Consider the following 13,657-nt stretch of genomic DNA (forward strand, 5'->3'; position numbering starts at 1 on the left):
AAAAGTGTTGCCTTCACACCTGTGATGGTGTCTGATATGTCAACTTGGTTAGGCTAAACTATGAAAAAGAAAAAAGGGCAGCAGCCATTTGTAGCATCAATATCTTCCCTCAGTTATTCAATTAAAAACTAATCTAGATGCTGCTGTGAATTTTGCAGATGTAATTAAAGTCTCTAATCAGCTGACTATAATTTGGGATAATCATCACCAGTGAGCCTGACTTAGTTATCTCTTACAAGAGATCTAGTTCTTTCTGGCAAAAATGGGGAATCCAAACAATAGCTAATTCTGTACTTGTTTTCCCTTCACTTTATCTTCCCCTCTTGACTACCTGTGGAGAACATTTTACCAATGCCCATTAGTTCCAGCTTGCCCACAATCTTCCCTTTCTGCCTGCCTGCTTTATGGAATTCAGACTTGCTTAATCAGGCTTCACAATCACATAAGCCAACTCATTGTAATACATTTCTGAATGCCACCTATCAATACATAAATCTCCTTTGCATCTCTTCTAGTTTAACCTTGACAGATATATCATCCAGAACTATTAGTTTAGATATCCTCAAGTAGCCAGGAAACATGGGAGACTGGAACCAACGTAGTACAGAGCTGAGTAAGTAAATCAGCAGGTTTCAAAAACACATGACTAAAAGAGATCTTTTGCTATACAATTAATGTCATGGTCCTGATTTAAAGAAAATGGAACAACCTCATGAAGTTTTTGAGAAGAGTTTTACCATTAAAGTACAGTAATGACTTAAAGAAATATATGATTAAACTTAAATCCTGCAGGCCCTCAATCTATACCAACTGCAGGCGGTGACAAAAGTGTTACAGTTCCTAGGGGTATCATACTCTCCAATACTACTATACTTCAGACAGGGTCAAGAAATGTTAACAAACAGGTAAAAACATCTAAAGAACAAAGCCAAGACACCGAGGGCAATTAAAAGAACATTCCTTTCACAAAGCAAAATTAGTTTAAAAAGGAATTTGCTAGGGTAAAGTCATCACAACTTCTGCCCAAAAGGATTTCATTATTAACAAGAACCAATCATTGTTGCACATTTCCTATTCTCTTTTTTAAAGGAGCTTTTGTTATAGTTATCCCATTCCTACTCATCACTATACAATAGATTAAGAAAGAAGATTATAGATTAATAAACTGAATTAAGAAAAAGGTATAAGAATTAATGTACTTGACTTTCACCTTCAGTTCTACTATTAATGAAATGGAATTCTGAATTGATTCTCGATAAAAATGTTGCATAGCCAGATTTGAATCCAATGATCAAAAATAAAAGTTTAAATTGGAGATGTAAATCTGAGTCAGGGGAATAGATAACTGAACAACAGAGGACTAAATAAAATCATCCAGTGGAGACCAGAAACATGACAGGGGAAAAAAATATAGTGGGGAGATGAGGTGCTTAAAAAAAAAAAAAAAAAAAATCAAAGAATATATAGTGAAACCCTAAGAATAAGCAAGAAAATCAATAAGAGGCAGCTAGTAAAGGAAAAACAGAAGAGACAGTATTATAAAAGCAAAGTAGTAAGGATTTTTAATAAGCAAGGGTTGGTCAATTGTTACTGAAAAAGTAGATTATGAATGGACACAATAACTCAACACTACAAGCAAAAAAAGAAATCCAAGTATCTTTAAGAAACAAAATATTGAAGTTATCAAAAGAAACTTTCTAAAAATTTTTAAATACTGGGTGAACAAAGTCTCTGTAAATCATAAAACAATAAAATTTACCAAAAGAAAAATATTGCCCAAATTATGAAAGCAATATAAACCAAAAATATATGCAATGAGTAACATCATAAAGCATTAATACCCATAAATATAAACACCACCAATTAATGACTAAGAAAAAGACAGCTCCAGTAGAATAACTGGTGAAGGACAAAACAGGAAAATTTCAAAAAGAAATCCAAATGAACAATAAATATAAAAATTCACCCACTTTGACAGTAATTGTCAAAGTAAAAAGACAACAAATACAATCCTTTGTCTAAAGAATTTTTTAAAAACCAAGAAAACTGATTATATCTAGGAGCATTCTCAAACTTGTGACACAGTAACACTTGAGGTTGGTGATCAAATCTAATACGTGTATATCCTCTGGCCCAGTCCAACAATTTCATTTCCAGAGACCCATCCCAAAGAAATACTTTTGTATTCACAAACAAATGCAAAAGTATGTTTGTTTCAGCCCTATATTTGTAATAGTAGCATATAAAAACAATCTAAATGTCCACCCACACAAAAAGATATAAATTATGAATATTCATACTATAGAACATTCAGCATAAATGTGAATATCAAATTCCAAGGTACTCTCAAACAGACAGACACACACACACACACACACACACACACACTCTCTCTCTCTCTCTCTCTCACCCCCTCTCTCCACAAAAAGAAACCAGAAGATTTGATTATGAACCAAGTTGTTAATAGCATTTAATCTGAGAAAGTGGGATAAAAAACATTATTTACTACAAAAATTTAAGTATGAATGTATTCATTAGTTTCTGTAAGTAAATAATCACTATCTGAAGTCTCCAACTGATGTTTGAATAATACTCAAAGAAGCTTTCAGCAAGTTTTAAGTAACAATTCTGCTCTTAATGATAGATATATATTTGACTGATGTATATCAAGGAAAAAAATGAAAAGAAAAATTACAGAAAATGATTAATTCTAGACAGCAATATTTTGGGTGTTTTTTTTCTACTTTTTAGAGGTTTTTATCAAATTTTCTACAAATACGTGTTTTTACAAGTACATGTAATATATAACTAGTGATGTTTAATAATATGAAACACTGTATTTGAATAATCTAATTTAAAAGATTATTTTCCACCTTACACAGTCCCATAATCCTATTTCTCTTATTTTAACAGATCTCTATGTGCAGCAATCACCAAATATATTGATACATGTACCCCTTTGCTACTAGAAAATCTTCAGGGTAAAATTATACTGAATAACTCCTAAATGTATTTTACTTGTCAAGGACACTCTGGAAAAAATGGTACATATGGCTCTCATCCTAAATACCATAAATTGCTAAGTTACACTGAAAACTAACACAGACTTCCACATAAAGTGACTATACATGATCAACATCATCTACTTAGTTGATTAGTAGTTTCATCTCAATAAGAATTTAAATTTATGAATCTAGGAAAAACACCTTTTGTTCAAATCCATAAATATCCCTAGCTGATTGTGGGAGATCTCAACAATGCTTCATAAACATAGTTTAAAAAGTATGCTAATAATGGTAATTATCTCCTTGTGAGGTGAACAGGGAGCCTACAACCTGGGAACAAATTTTTATCCCTCACACATCAGATAGAGCTCTAATCTCTAGAGTATACAAAGAATTCAAAAAGTTAAACAAAAAAATAAATAACCCAATCAACAAATGGGCCAAGGACCTGAACAGACACTTCTCAGAAGAGGATATACAATCAATCAACAAATACATGAAAAAATGCTCACCATCTCTAGCAATCAGAGAAATGCAAATTAAAACTACTCTAAGATACCATCTCACTCCAATAAGAATGGCAGCCACTATGAAGTCAAACAACAATAAGTGCTGGTGAGGATACTGGTGGGACTGCAAACTGGTGCAGCCAATTTGGAAAGCAAATGGAGATTCCTTGGAAAGCTGGGAATGGAACCACCATTTGACCCAGCTATTCCCCTTCTCAGACTATACCCAAAAGACCTAAAAAGAGCATACTAGAGGGACACAGCCACATCAATGCTTATAGCAGCACAATTCACAATAGCTAGACTGTGGAACCAACCTAGATGCCATTCAATAGATGAATGGATAAAAAAAAAATGTGGCATTTATACACAATGGAATATTACTCAGCACTAAAAAATAACAAGATCATGGCATTTGCAGGGAAATGGATGGCATTAGAGCAGATTATGCTAAGTGAAGTTAGCCAATCCCTAAAAAACAAATGCCGAATGTCTTCTCTGATATAAGGGGGGTGACTCAAAATGGGATAGGGAGGAAGAGCATGAGAAGAAAATTACCACTAAATAGGGAAGAGAGGTGTGGGAGGGAAAAGGAGGGAGACGGGGAATTGCACAGAAGATGGAAGGAGACCCTCATCGTTATACAGAATACAGGTATGATGTTGTGAGGAGAAAAAAAAAAGTGTGTCACATTAGACTGGGTAGAGAGATGTGATGGGAGGGGAGGGGAGGGAAAGCGGGGATAGGAAGGGCAGCAGAATAGACATTATTATTGCTGTATGTATATAGGTGACTCTATGACCAATGTGATTCTGCAACCTGTACAATCAGAAAAATGAGAAATTAGACCCCATTTGATTCAAATGTATGAATTGCCAAGATCAGTGTACTGTCATGTGTAACTAATAAAAAAATAATAAAATAAAATAAAAAGAGGGCCAATATCTCCAAGTACAAAAAAAAAAAATCATACAGAAAACTAAATGCTATTACTGTGCAAAGTTCCCTTGGAGGTAAATTTTACTAACTACAACATGTATAAATTCATTTAACTTGTACACATTTAACACATGCAATGATTTTAAATAGAGCTAATTTTATCATATTCACTGGGAAAGAAATGGCTGAGACTATTAGATATTGAAAAAAGCCACACACATAGGAGACACTAAATAAATATCAAATAAAAGAATTAACTCCTCTATTTCATCTCACACAAATAAGACCTCTACTAGAAACTTTGCAACAGGACTATTTTCATTATTAATTCCATATAAAAGCAAGAGAAACAGAACACAGACAGAGACAATAATAGGGTCAAAGACGGAAATGGAAAGAGACCCATTAAGACATGAACAAGAAGAATTCCTTTTATTTTCAAGTTTCAAGCTTAGGGTGACAGGAAGTGGTAAAGGAGATCATATTCCCAAGTTAATGCACACGTATTCTAAATTCAAAATTAATGAAATCAATCTCTCCACAGATTCCTCTGAAATATTTTTCAATCAAATGTTTTTAAACTATTTAGGAGATGGATCCAGGAGGAACATGGGTGAAGCTTCATGATTGAGCACATGTTTAGCAGGCACAAGGCTCTTGAGTTCAACCTGCAGCAACAGCAGAGGAATTAATTTTAGGACAGGTTTTTATTTCTTCATGTTGGTTTTTACTTTTCTATTCCTCTATTTTACAGGGGTATAAAAGATTAATTTAGACCATCTATGTCTTTGGGGAAGGTGGAAGAAGGGACACAAAATTCTCTGCTGGAGATGCATAGCTATTAACTACTTCCATAAATATGCTACCCCTAGTCTGTAATTCCAAATAATCAAGAAATGAAAAATGTACTTGTTTATTTTCAAAATAACACTATCTGACACACCTCAGTATTTTTTCCATAACTCAATTTGAGTAATTTATTAACTTGAATATTAAGTAATAAGCAATAAGAAATATAATCAGGTAAAATCTGCAGTCCTCTTTAATGGTAGATTCCATCCTTAAACCCTCCAATCATTTGAATATTTTCACATTCCCTTGTTTTAGTCATCACTTTCATAGTACAATAACAAGAAACTTATATATATATATCTATTTTATGTAGATACATCATAGCATTATTTAAAATAAGAATTATGATTTTGGTTATCTCTAGTACCTTTTTTAACCTCACTCTACATCATACTAATCTTTACCCAAAAAAAAACCATGCTGTATTTCAGACCATTTACCCTAAACAGCACATTTCCTAACCCTGATTCATAAAAACTTATTTAACATTTTCAAGTTATTCTCAATAATCATGTTGTCTACTTCCACCAGCACAATTCAGTATATCTGAAAGCACTAAGATTTTACTATATCTAATTATTTACAAAGACACTCAATAATACTGATTCCAATAGGAATTCCTAAAGGACTCTGATCTTCACATTTTTCCTTCAAAACTCTGGTTTTATCTCTTAAAAGATAAAGTATAACTATATTGCTCCAAATTCCACCTCACCTCATGACTAAAAATAGTTTTAAAAAAAAAGTAGTTAAGCATCCTAAATCAGGAAGAGTATTTTGTTTCTGGGTTGCAAATGGATAGACACACCTCTACCAGACAGGTAAGGTTTAAGGGTCCACTGTAAAAAAAACTGCAACCAAATACTCTTACCTTAAGATGTAAAGTTCCAAATAATTCCCACAGTAAGTGGGTAATAAAGGAATATTTATGAAATATTCTTACTTCATACATCTGACTTCATGAAAAGCAAGACTTATGTAACAGCACTGTACAACAGGAGACATAAATATAAGGAAGACAGGTTTCTGCCTCCAGAACTGACACCTGTGGCACACTAGATATAAACTGCTTCATCAACTAAACGGCTGAAGATTTAAAAGAAGATTTAAAAGAGTAGGCTAAGGGCTGTCTTATCAGAAAGAACTGATAAATCTTCAATTTACTTCTTCACAAACAGGTCTTCTCTATTACCACATCACCTTCTTAAAAGCAGTTTCTAAACTTTAAACAATCCAAATAAATTGCTGCCAGATTCCCTACTATCTCAGCTGTGAGAATGTTTTAAAATAACAAGGTAGTAGATCTCTCTGGGTGTCTAATAAAAGATCTCCACACATACTATGGAACTGGTGGGAAAGAAAGGAAAAAAAAATCCTTATAAGCACTTCAACAAAATCTTGTTATTCATCCTAACCAGAGTTAAAATTCCTGTTTTAAAGGGGACTTTTTTTTTTTTTTAGTTTAGTAAGAAAAGATTATTTTGAGAAGTAAAAATCTTGAGAGGCAGGGAGAAGTAATAATCTCAGGGAGGGTAGCTTTCACTATAGTTTTCATTTTGTTAATAATTGTTAGCCACATGTTTTAGGAAATGGGTATATTTATCTGTACTTTTTTCTATTCCCCCCCCCCCACCTTTTTTAATGTATTTTTCAGAACAAGAAAAGGAAAGAAAGATTTGGGATAGCCAGTCTGTGTATGGTGGTTATCTTGCTGCCAAAAAAAAAAATATATTCCCCTATGTACTATCTGAACTTTTTTGAACACTATCAGAAAATGTTAATATTAGTGATGCTGCCACTCTATCAAACAGCATGCTACAGTATGTGAATAAGTGAGTGAATAAATAAATGAACAAGCATGCTTTGATTTAAAAAGATCCAGGTTAAATACTCTTCTGACACTTATTACCTTTCATGTTTTTTTAAATATTTTTTAGTTGTTGAAGGACCTTTATTTTATTTACTTATTTATATGTGGTGCTGAGAATCAAACCCAGTGCTTCACACACACGAGGCAAGTGCTCTACCACTAAGCTATGACTCCAGCCTCACCTTTCATGTTTTTAAAATCTGAATAATCTAAGGGACTTACTTATCAGGCATTCAGCAACCAATGCCTATTAGTTTGACTGATTTTCTCTTTAATATATAGGGGAAAAAAACAGAAGTATGAGAATTAAAAAATTGAAAGATGCTGAAATCCAAACCTCTGCTATTCAGAGTCCCCAGATCCAAGAAAACCAAAAGTTCTACCCCTCTCTAGGTTTCCAAAATGAATTCTGGATCTTCCCTAGGTACTAAGTATTCATTGATAATATTTTTTTTTATGAACTACTACACTGAAGCAGGATAGGAAACAAAATAATAGTTAAAACAAAAACTACTGCCTCAAAGAGCTTAACATGTGGTTTACAAATACTGCTATATTCATTAACAAATGAAACTAGGGAACATGCAAGTTTCTCTGGGATGGCTAATTTGGAGTTCTATACTTTTCTTTTTTTAATATTTATTTTTCAAATGTAGTTGGACACAATACCTTTATTTTATTTATTTATTTATTAATTACGTGGTGCTGAGAATCAAACCCAGCTCCTCGCACATGCTAGGCAAGCGCTCTACCACTGAGCCACAACCCATCCCCATTCTATGCATTTTGACTTAAAAAACAAACGGAAGACTGGGGAATAAATCGAACAGTAATTTTGAAATATTTTCTTATTTCTCCTTTATTCTCAACCCTCTCTATTATGTCTATAAACAGATTTTCCCTAGCCTTGAAAATCCTTTTAATACTAAGTCAGTACTAATTCATTTACTTGTCCCCCTTGTCTGAAATTTCTCACTAGGTTGGAATTCTGATCAAATCCTACTGTATTTACATTTTATGCATCTTTAACAAAAGTATTACTTCTGAAAATAAAGCCCTAACTTTTTAAGACCAAATTTTTCCCACTTTGAATTTTGCTTTAAAAAACACGGATGTCATTCAATCACATTAAAAAATTCACTCAGTAGAAGGTAATGTTATTTTGAAAATGAAGTATAAGCCCTTCAACATCTGCCTTGCAATATTTGAGTAAGAAATTTAATTTAGCCCACTAACTTCAAAAGAAAAGGATTATGGCTTTTATGTTGGGAAATATATTTCTCTTTTCCATACTGGTCAATCACCCACTGAAAGCCAAAAAATTATGCACTTTCAGTTTTTGATCTAAAGTCTTGTGTCAAATAGAAGGGGAACAGGAAATGGAGAGCTCTTGGCCTTATACTTTCGTTCCCAGCTCTATTTGAAATACACACATTATATAAGATGTGATTATCCTACTCTAAAATACTTAAGGAAAAATCCAATTCTCAAAAACCTACTCTAATGTTTAATAAGAATTATACTCAGGTTCTTCAACATTTAAATAAATCTCTTATTAAATTGTCTCTTCTTTCCTCCCAGTTTTCCTTTTAGCAGATAAAAAGAATACCTATCATTTTTTCATAACTAACCAGTATATTTTTGTTAAATATACTTATCCTTCACTTTTTCAGGTTAAATACTGCAAAAATATAAACTTTCATATCTAATATTTTGATGATTTTCACTAGGATTAGCTCAAAATCAAGTTATCCACATTTTTTAATTGTGTTGCCTACAACAATGAAGTAGGGGGGAAAAAAAACACATAAAACTTTTAAATACTATGATTCTAGCCACAAGACTTGCTAACTCCAGAAAGTTAAACTTCTGCTAACATGTCAGGAAATAGTAATCAAAAGAAAAACATTGCACAATTCACCCAATTAGCCTATGGTGTACAATAACCATGTGGTTTATTTCTTTGCCTTGATCAAAGAATGGAGGCAAGTGCAACAACACAAACTATATTATCTTTTGTCTGCTCCTTCCTTATCATGTGTATGTACAGATTTTTTTTTAATTGGCTGCATTTTCTTACACATTTTTCCTGACTCATCTTCATAACAAATACAAATCAATTGTTTACACCACTGGCAGAAGACAGTACAAAGCACACTGAAAACAAAGCAACACTCCCCTAGTTGGTCAAAATCAACTTATACCATTTCTATTTTTCAAGGAAAACACACCTGATCGACAAAATTAACATCTACAAACTTACAGTCGTTCATGAAAGAAGTTATTAGGACACATTCCAATGGACAAAACTATGTAGGAACGTTGAGTTTTCAGCACATTATTCCTGCAAGTATTACATTCAAGTATCATGACCTCATTCCAAACCAGAGCTTGATATTTTGTTGGAAAACTTCAAATCTTAATAAAATATCACAGCTATTTTGCTCATTGCTACTTAAATGGGTTAGCTTCTAATTCAGTGCCTATGTTTTTGAAAAGAGTCAGAAGAGAGATACAACAGAATAAAATTATTTGAAAGTGTACTAATCTGAGCCTTTAAAAAACTGATTTCCACTTACCACCCACAACCAGTTTCCTCTAAATCTTTCTGTCCTCATTTTTAAAATAAAGAGGCTGGGATAATGATTCACACCTTTCTCTTCATTACTTCAAATGCAGCGTGAACACACTATCCTGAAACATTCCATTAGGCCAATATAAAATATATAAATGCAAACCTCTCCTCAGAATCCAATAGGCCAAACAAACAATAGCAGGGAGTGTCCATCTTTTTAATATAATTTATGTATATTAAATTCCAACTCTACCTACATAACTTCATCCACTCTGAGGTTTAAAAAAAAAAAAAATCTGGTGTTAGGCTAATGAAGTCTCAAAACACTTTAAAAAGATACTTCTCTATTTGACCAGAACCTGTATGCAATAAATGCAATGTTCAGAAAACCAGCCTTCCACCAAGCTCTATGTTTGTGGAAAAGAGTGTTACTTCAAGATAATTAAGTTGTTCTCTTACAACTAAGTTTTAATCAACTTTTAAAGCTGTTTTCTTCTGCCACCTTCTTTCTCCAGATTAAGATTTCTCAAACTTCTATTTCATGGGGAGACAAAAAAGTTATAAAAGAGCTGATAACAACTAAGGCTGACTCTTAGTTGATCAGTATGGTATGTTTTACTGAGCTTTTGGTTTATAAGCCGTTCTTTGAAGAATAAGATCCTGCAACGCCGCCTGTCTGTGGACCCAAGAAAAATTATAAACAGTTATTATGAAACCAGATCACTAGGACAAATCAAGAGGCCTTTCTATTTCAACTCACTACAACCAAGCCTGGTTGCAAAACACACAGTTTGCTGCCCCTTATTATTTGAAAAATAATAGGTCCCAGCTTAATTCTTTCCACTAAGGAAGCACCTGACGATATATGTGTATGTATCGGTAAGGATCAAATACATTTTTCATCCACTGAGTTATTATAAATGTGTAAGGATATAAGATGAGTTCACCTAAAATCCTTGAGATCTAAGAAGCGAAGGTTACTTCAGCAGCCACAATGGTTATGAAAAAAAACCTGCAGCACAACAGTATGGAAAAGTACAGCCTATCACGTGTCTCCCACATCAAACACTTAACTCCAAGTCCATTTACAATCTTAGGGTCCCTCCAAAACTGCTCCCCTCCACCTCACAACTGGAAGAAATCTATCAACCTCCTCCTAGGGTTCCCAGAGAGACTCATCTACCTATTATCTTACTCCTCCCGTTTTAGCTCCGCCCCCGCCTCAGGAATAAGTGGCCCTACTGGCCCCAGGCAGACCACCCTTCTCCGGGGTGTGCAAATGGGGAGTCTAACTAATTTTCTCCATCCTTACCGTGTTAACCATCCCAGATAACAGGCTGTTCACAAACTCTGTGGTCCTCCCACCCCCACGTGTCAGCTACCCTCCCCCACGTTCCCACACCTCACAATTTAGGCCGAGGAAAGAAAGGGGGCAGTTGAAAGCCTAGACCCCAAGATAGACCAACCTAGAACAATCTGTCCCACCGCAAGTCCCCTCCCACCTTCGGCCCCAAACCTTTACAGTCCCTTCCTCCCTCCTTCCTTTGAAACCAGGCCCTTGCCTCAGAAACCTCCTCTTCCTCGTCGTCGTCGTCCTCTTCTTCCTCGCTGTTGTTGCTGCTGGTGCCGCCGCCGCCACCTCCTCCTCCACCACCGCCTCCGCCGCCGCCGCTGTTGTCGCTGTCGCTGCTGCTTTCGCTGCTGCTGGGGGGTCGGCAAGTCCGGTTACGCTTGGCCTTGTGGTGTTGCTGCTGCGGCGGCTTCTTCTTCAGGAGCAGGTCGCAGACTCGCACCATCCCACGAGGAGACGAAGCCGAGGGAGCCCCGCTGCCGCCGCCAACGCTGCCGCCGACCTCCGCCGCCGCCGCGGGGGGGCCCGCCACCGCCGCCACCGCCGGGGGGCTCCCTTCTCCCTCAGCCGCCGCCACCGCCACCGGAACCGTCGCCTTCTCCATCCCCAGGGAAAGAGGGAGGGCGCGGACGGAGGAGGGGCCTGGGGGCTACGCTCTACCGCGACTTCGGCCGCACCGGGGCCAACACAGCGTTTGGTGCCGCCTCCGCCGCCACCGCCTCGGTCACCTCTACTGCCGCCGCCGCCGCCGCCGCCGCTCCGCCAGCTCTCACCTCGTCTCGCGATACTAAGGGCGGGGAGCCTGACGATGGGAGGGAGGGAGCGTGAGGGAGCAAGGCGCGGGAGGGGGGGGTGCCGAAGCGTAGAGGGAGACGGATGTCGAGGGACCCAGAGGAGGGGAAACTAAAAAGACACAAGGGAAGTGTGCCCGGGGTGGCTTCCGATGGGAACGGCAAGGCAGAGCAGAGGTCGCGGTTTCCGCCTGAGTGCCCACGAGCGCCGGGATTTCTTCTCTTTCCCCGCTACTTCCCCCACACACAGCCCTCCCTTCTTCCTTCCTGGCTAGTGATTAGAACGCAGCCGCAGGCGGAAGCGCAATGACGCCATCAGCCGTCGCCTGAGCGGTGGCGCGCGGGTGGCCAAAAATCGAAAGGGAGATTTCGAGGGCCGGACCCGGACCGCGCGGGCGCGCAGTTGCGGGGCGTGAGGGCGGGCCTCCAGAATGCGAGCCGAGTGCGGAAGCGCGGTATTCACACTTTGTTAACAGTCAGCGGGGTCCGCCAGATCCGGGAGGTGGGGCCGCGTTCTGGACTTGTGTGGAGTTTTAGTCTGGCCATTTTTTTTCCGCCGCCAAATCCGGAATTAGGGTTCTGGATCTTGAGAGGAGGCTTTGAGTAAGAAAAAGAGTCTCTCTTGCCTAAGTTGAAGTCTTGGATCAGAGACTTCCTGGACCTGAGTATTACACATGTGTAATGTGGAAAAAAGTAGATTAGGCGATGTGTAAGATCATTACAACTCAAAGAGGAGAAAAGATGTGGGATCTGTGCCGGAGTTTCCAGACGATTGTCTCTAATCTAGCTGTTCCACTTCTAACCAGCACAACTTTTATCTGTGAAGCGAGCGTCATAAGTAATAGTGTTTGTCTCCATATATCTCTTTGAAAGAATATTACTGTCGGGATTCTGAGATCATTTTTAAGTGTCTGGAGAACTTGCAGAAGTTTTGAAATGATAGTGTAGTTTATTGAACTCAGAATTATCCATTTCTGTTCTAGTACGAGTATAGTGGCATAAGGAAAATGAAGCAAACATCAAAGACAGATGTACTGGCACAAGATAAAAAGTGTGTCTCAACTGACATAGTTGCCATTTTAAGACTGCTAAGTTTAGCCAAGCGTGCCTGAATTTTTTTTTCATAGCATTTTTCTTTTTAGCACTAGCATGCCATATGAAATGTGGGCAGTTGCCAGTACTTTACAGAGTACCACAGCAGAATTGGCGATGACTAAATCAATTCATTCAAGCAGAAATTCATCATGTGCCTACTGTGTGCGTTACTTGTGAAATCAAAGTCTCTTTCCAGGGGCTTTACAGTATAATAAGTGCTATAATAAGTATGTGTACAAAGTGCTCACCATCTGCCTATTCCTCTCTGCAGCGTTTTGTGAGTTCCAGTGTAGAACAGAAAACTACATTGTGTATTTAGGGTCTGTAATTTCAGGTTGATCCCTTCCATTTTATTTTTCCTTCAGCACCTTTGTCTCCTTTCCTCTTGAATACTTTTTTGCAGTCTTAATCCCAAACAAATTTCATTATATGACATCACACTTTACAGAAAGATTGAGGCAATTAAGCACAGATTCCTTCAATTTTCCAAATGCTCGAAATTTCCTGATCTTTTCACCAGCATCAAAGATATAAGAAACTTATTTTTCTTATGCAAGATTAACTCTCCATCCATATTCTAGTTCCAGTTCCTGTCTTTCTGATCTGTTTGTTTATGCAGTGCTGAGGATTGAATCCAGGGCATCAAGGATAGTAGGCAAGCACTCTACCA

At 37.2% G+C, this 13,657-nt stretch overlaps 1 protein-coding gene across 4 annotated transcripts in view; it reads right to left on the reverse strand.

Moving 5' to 3' along the window:
• ANKRD17 (ankyrin repeat domain 17) overlaps nt 1-11,853 on the reverse strand; it is a 150,760-nt gene extending 138,907 nt beyond the window's left edge. For all 4 annotated transcript variants that reach the window (XM_081304251.1, XM_081304250.1, XM_081304254.1 and 1 more), the window contains exon 1: nt 11,313-11,853. In XM_081304251.1, the coding sequence (XP_081160377.1) occupies nt 11,313-11,705 (393 nt within the window). In that variant the 5' untranslated portion in view covers nt 11,706-11,853. The remainder of the gene's footprint in view (nt 1-11,312) is intronic.
• Nucleotides 11,854-13,657: the final 1,804 nt, after the last annotated feature.

This window comes from Spermophilus citellus, assembly GCF_964194105.1.
Source record: "Spermophilus citellus genome assembly, chromosome: 8".
NCBI classification, from domain to species: domain Eukaryota; kingdom Metazoa; phylum Chordata; class Mammalia; order Rodentia; family Sciuridae; genus Spermophilus; species Spermophilus citellus.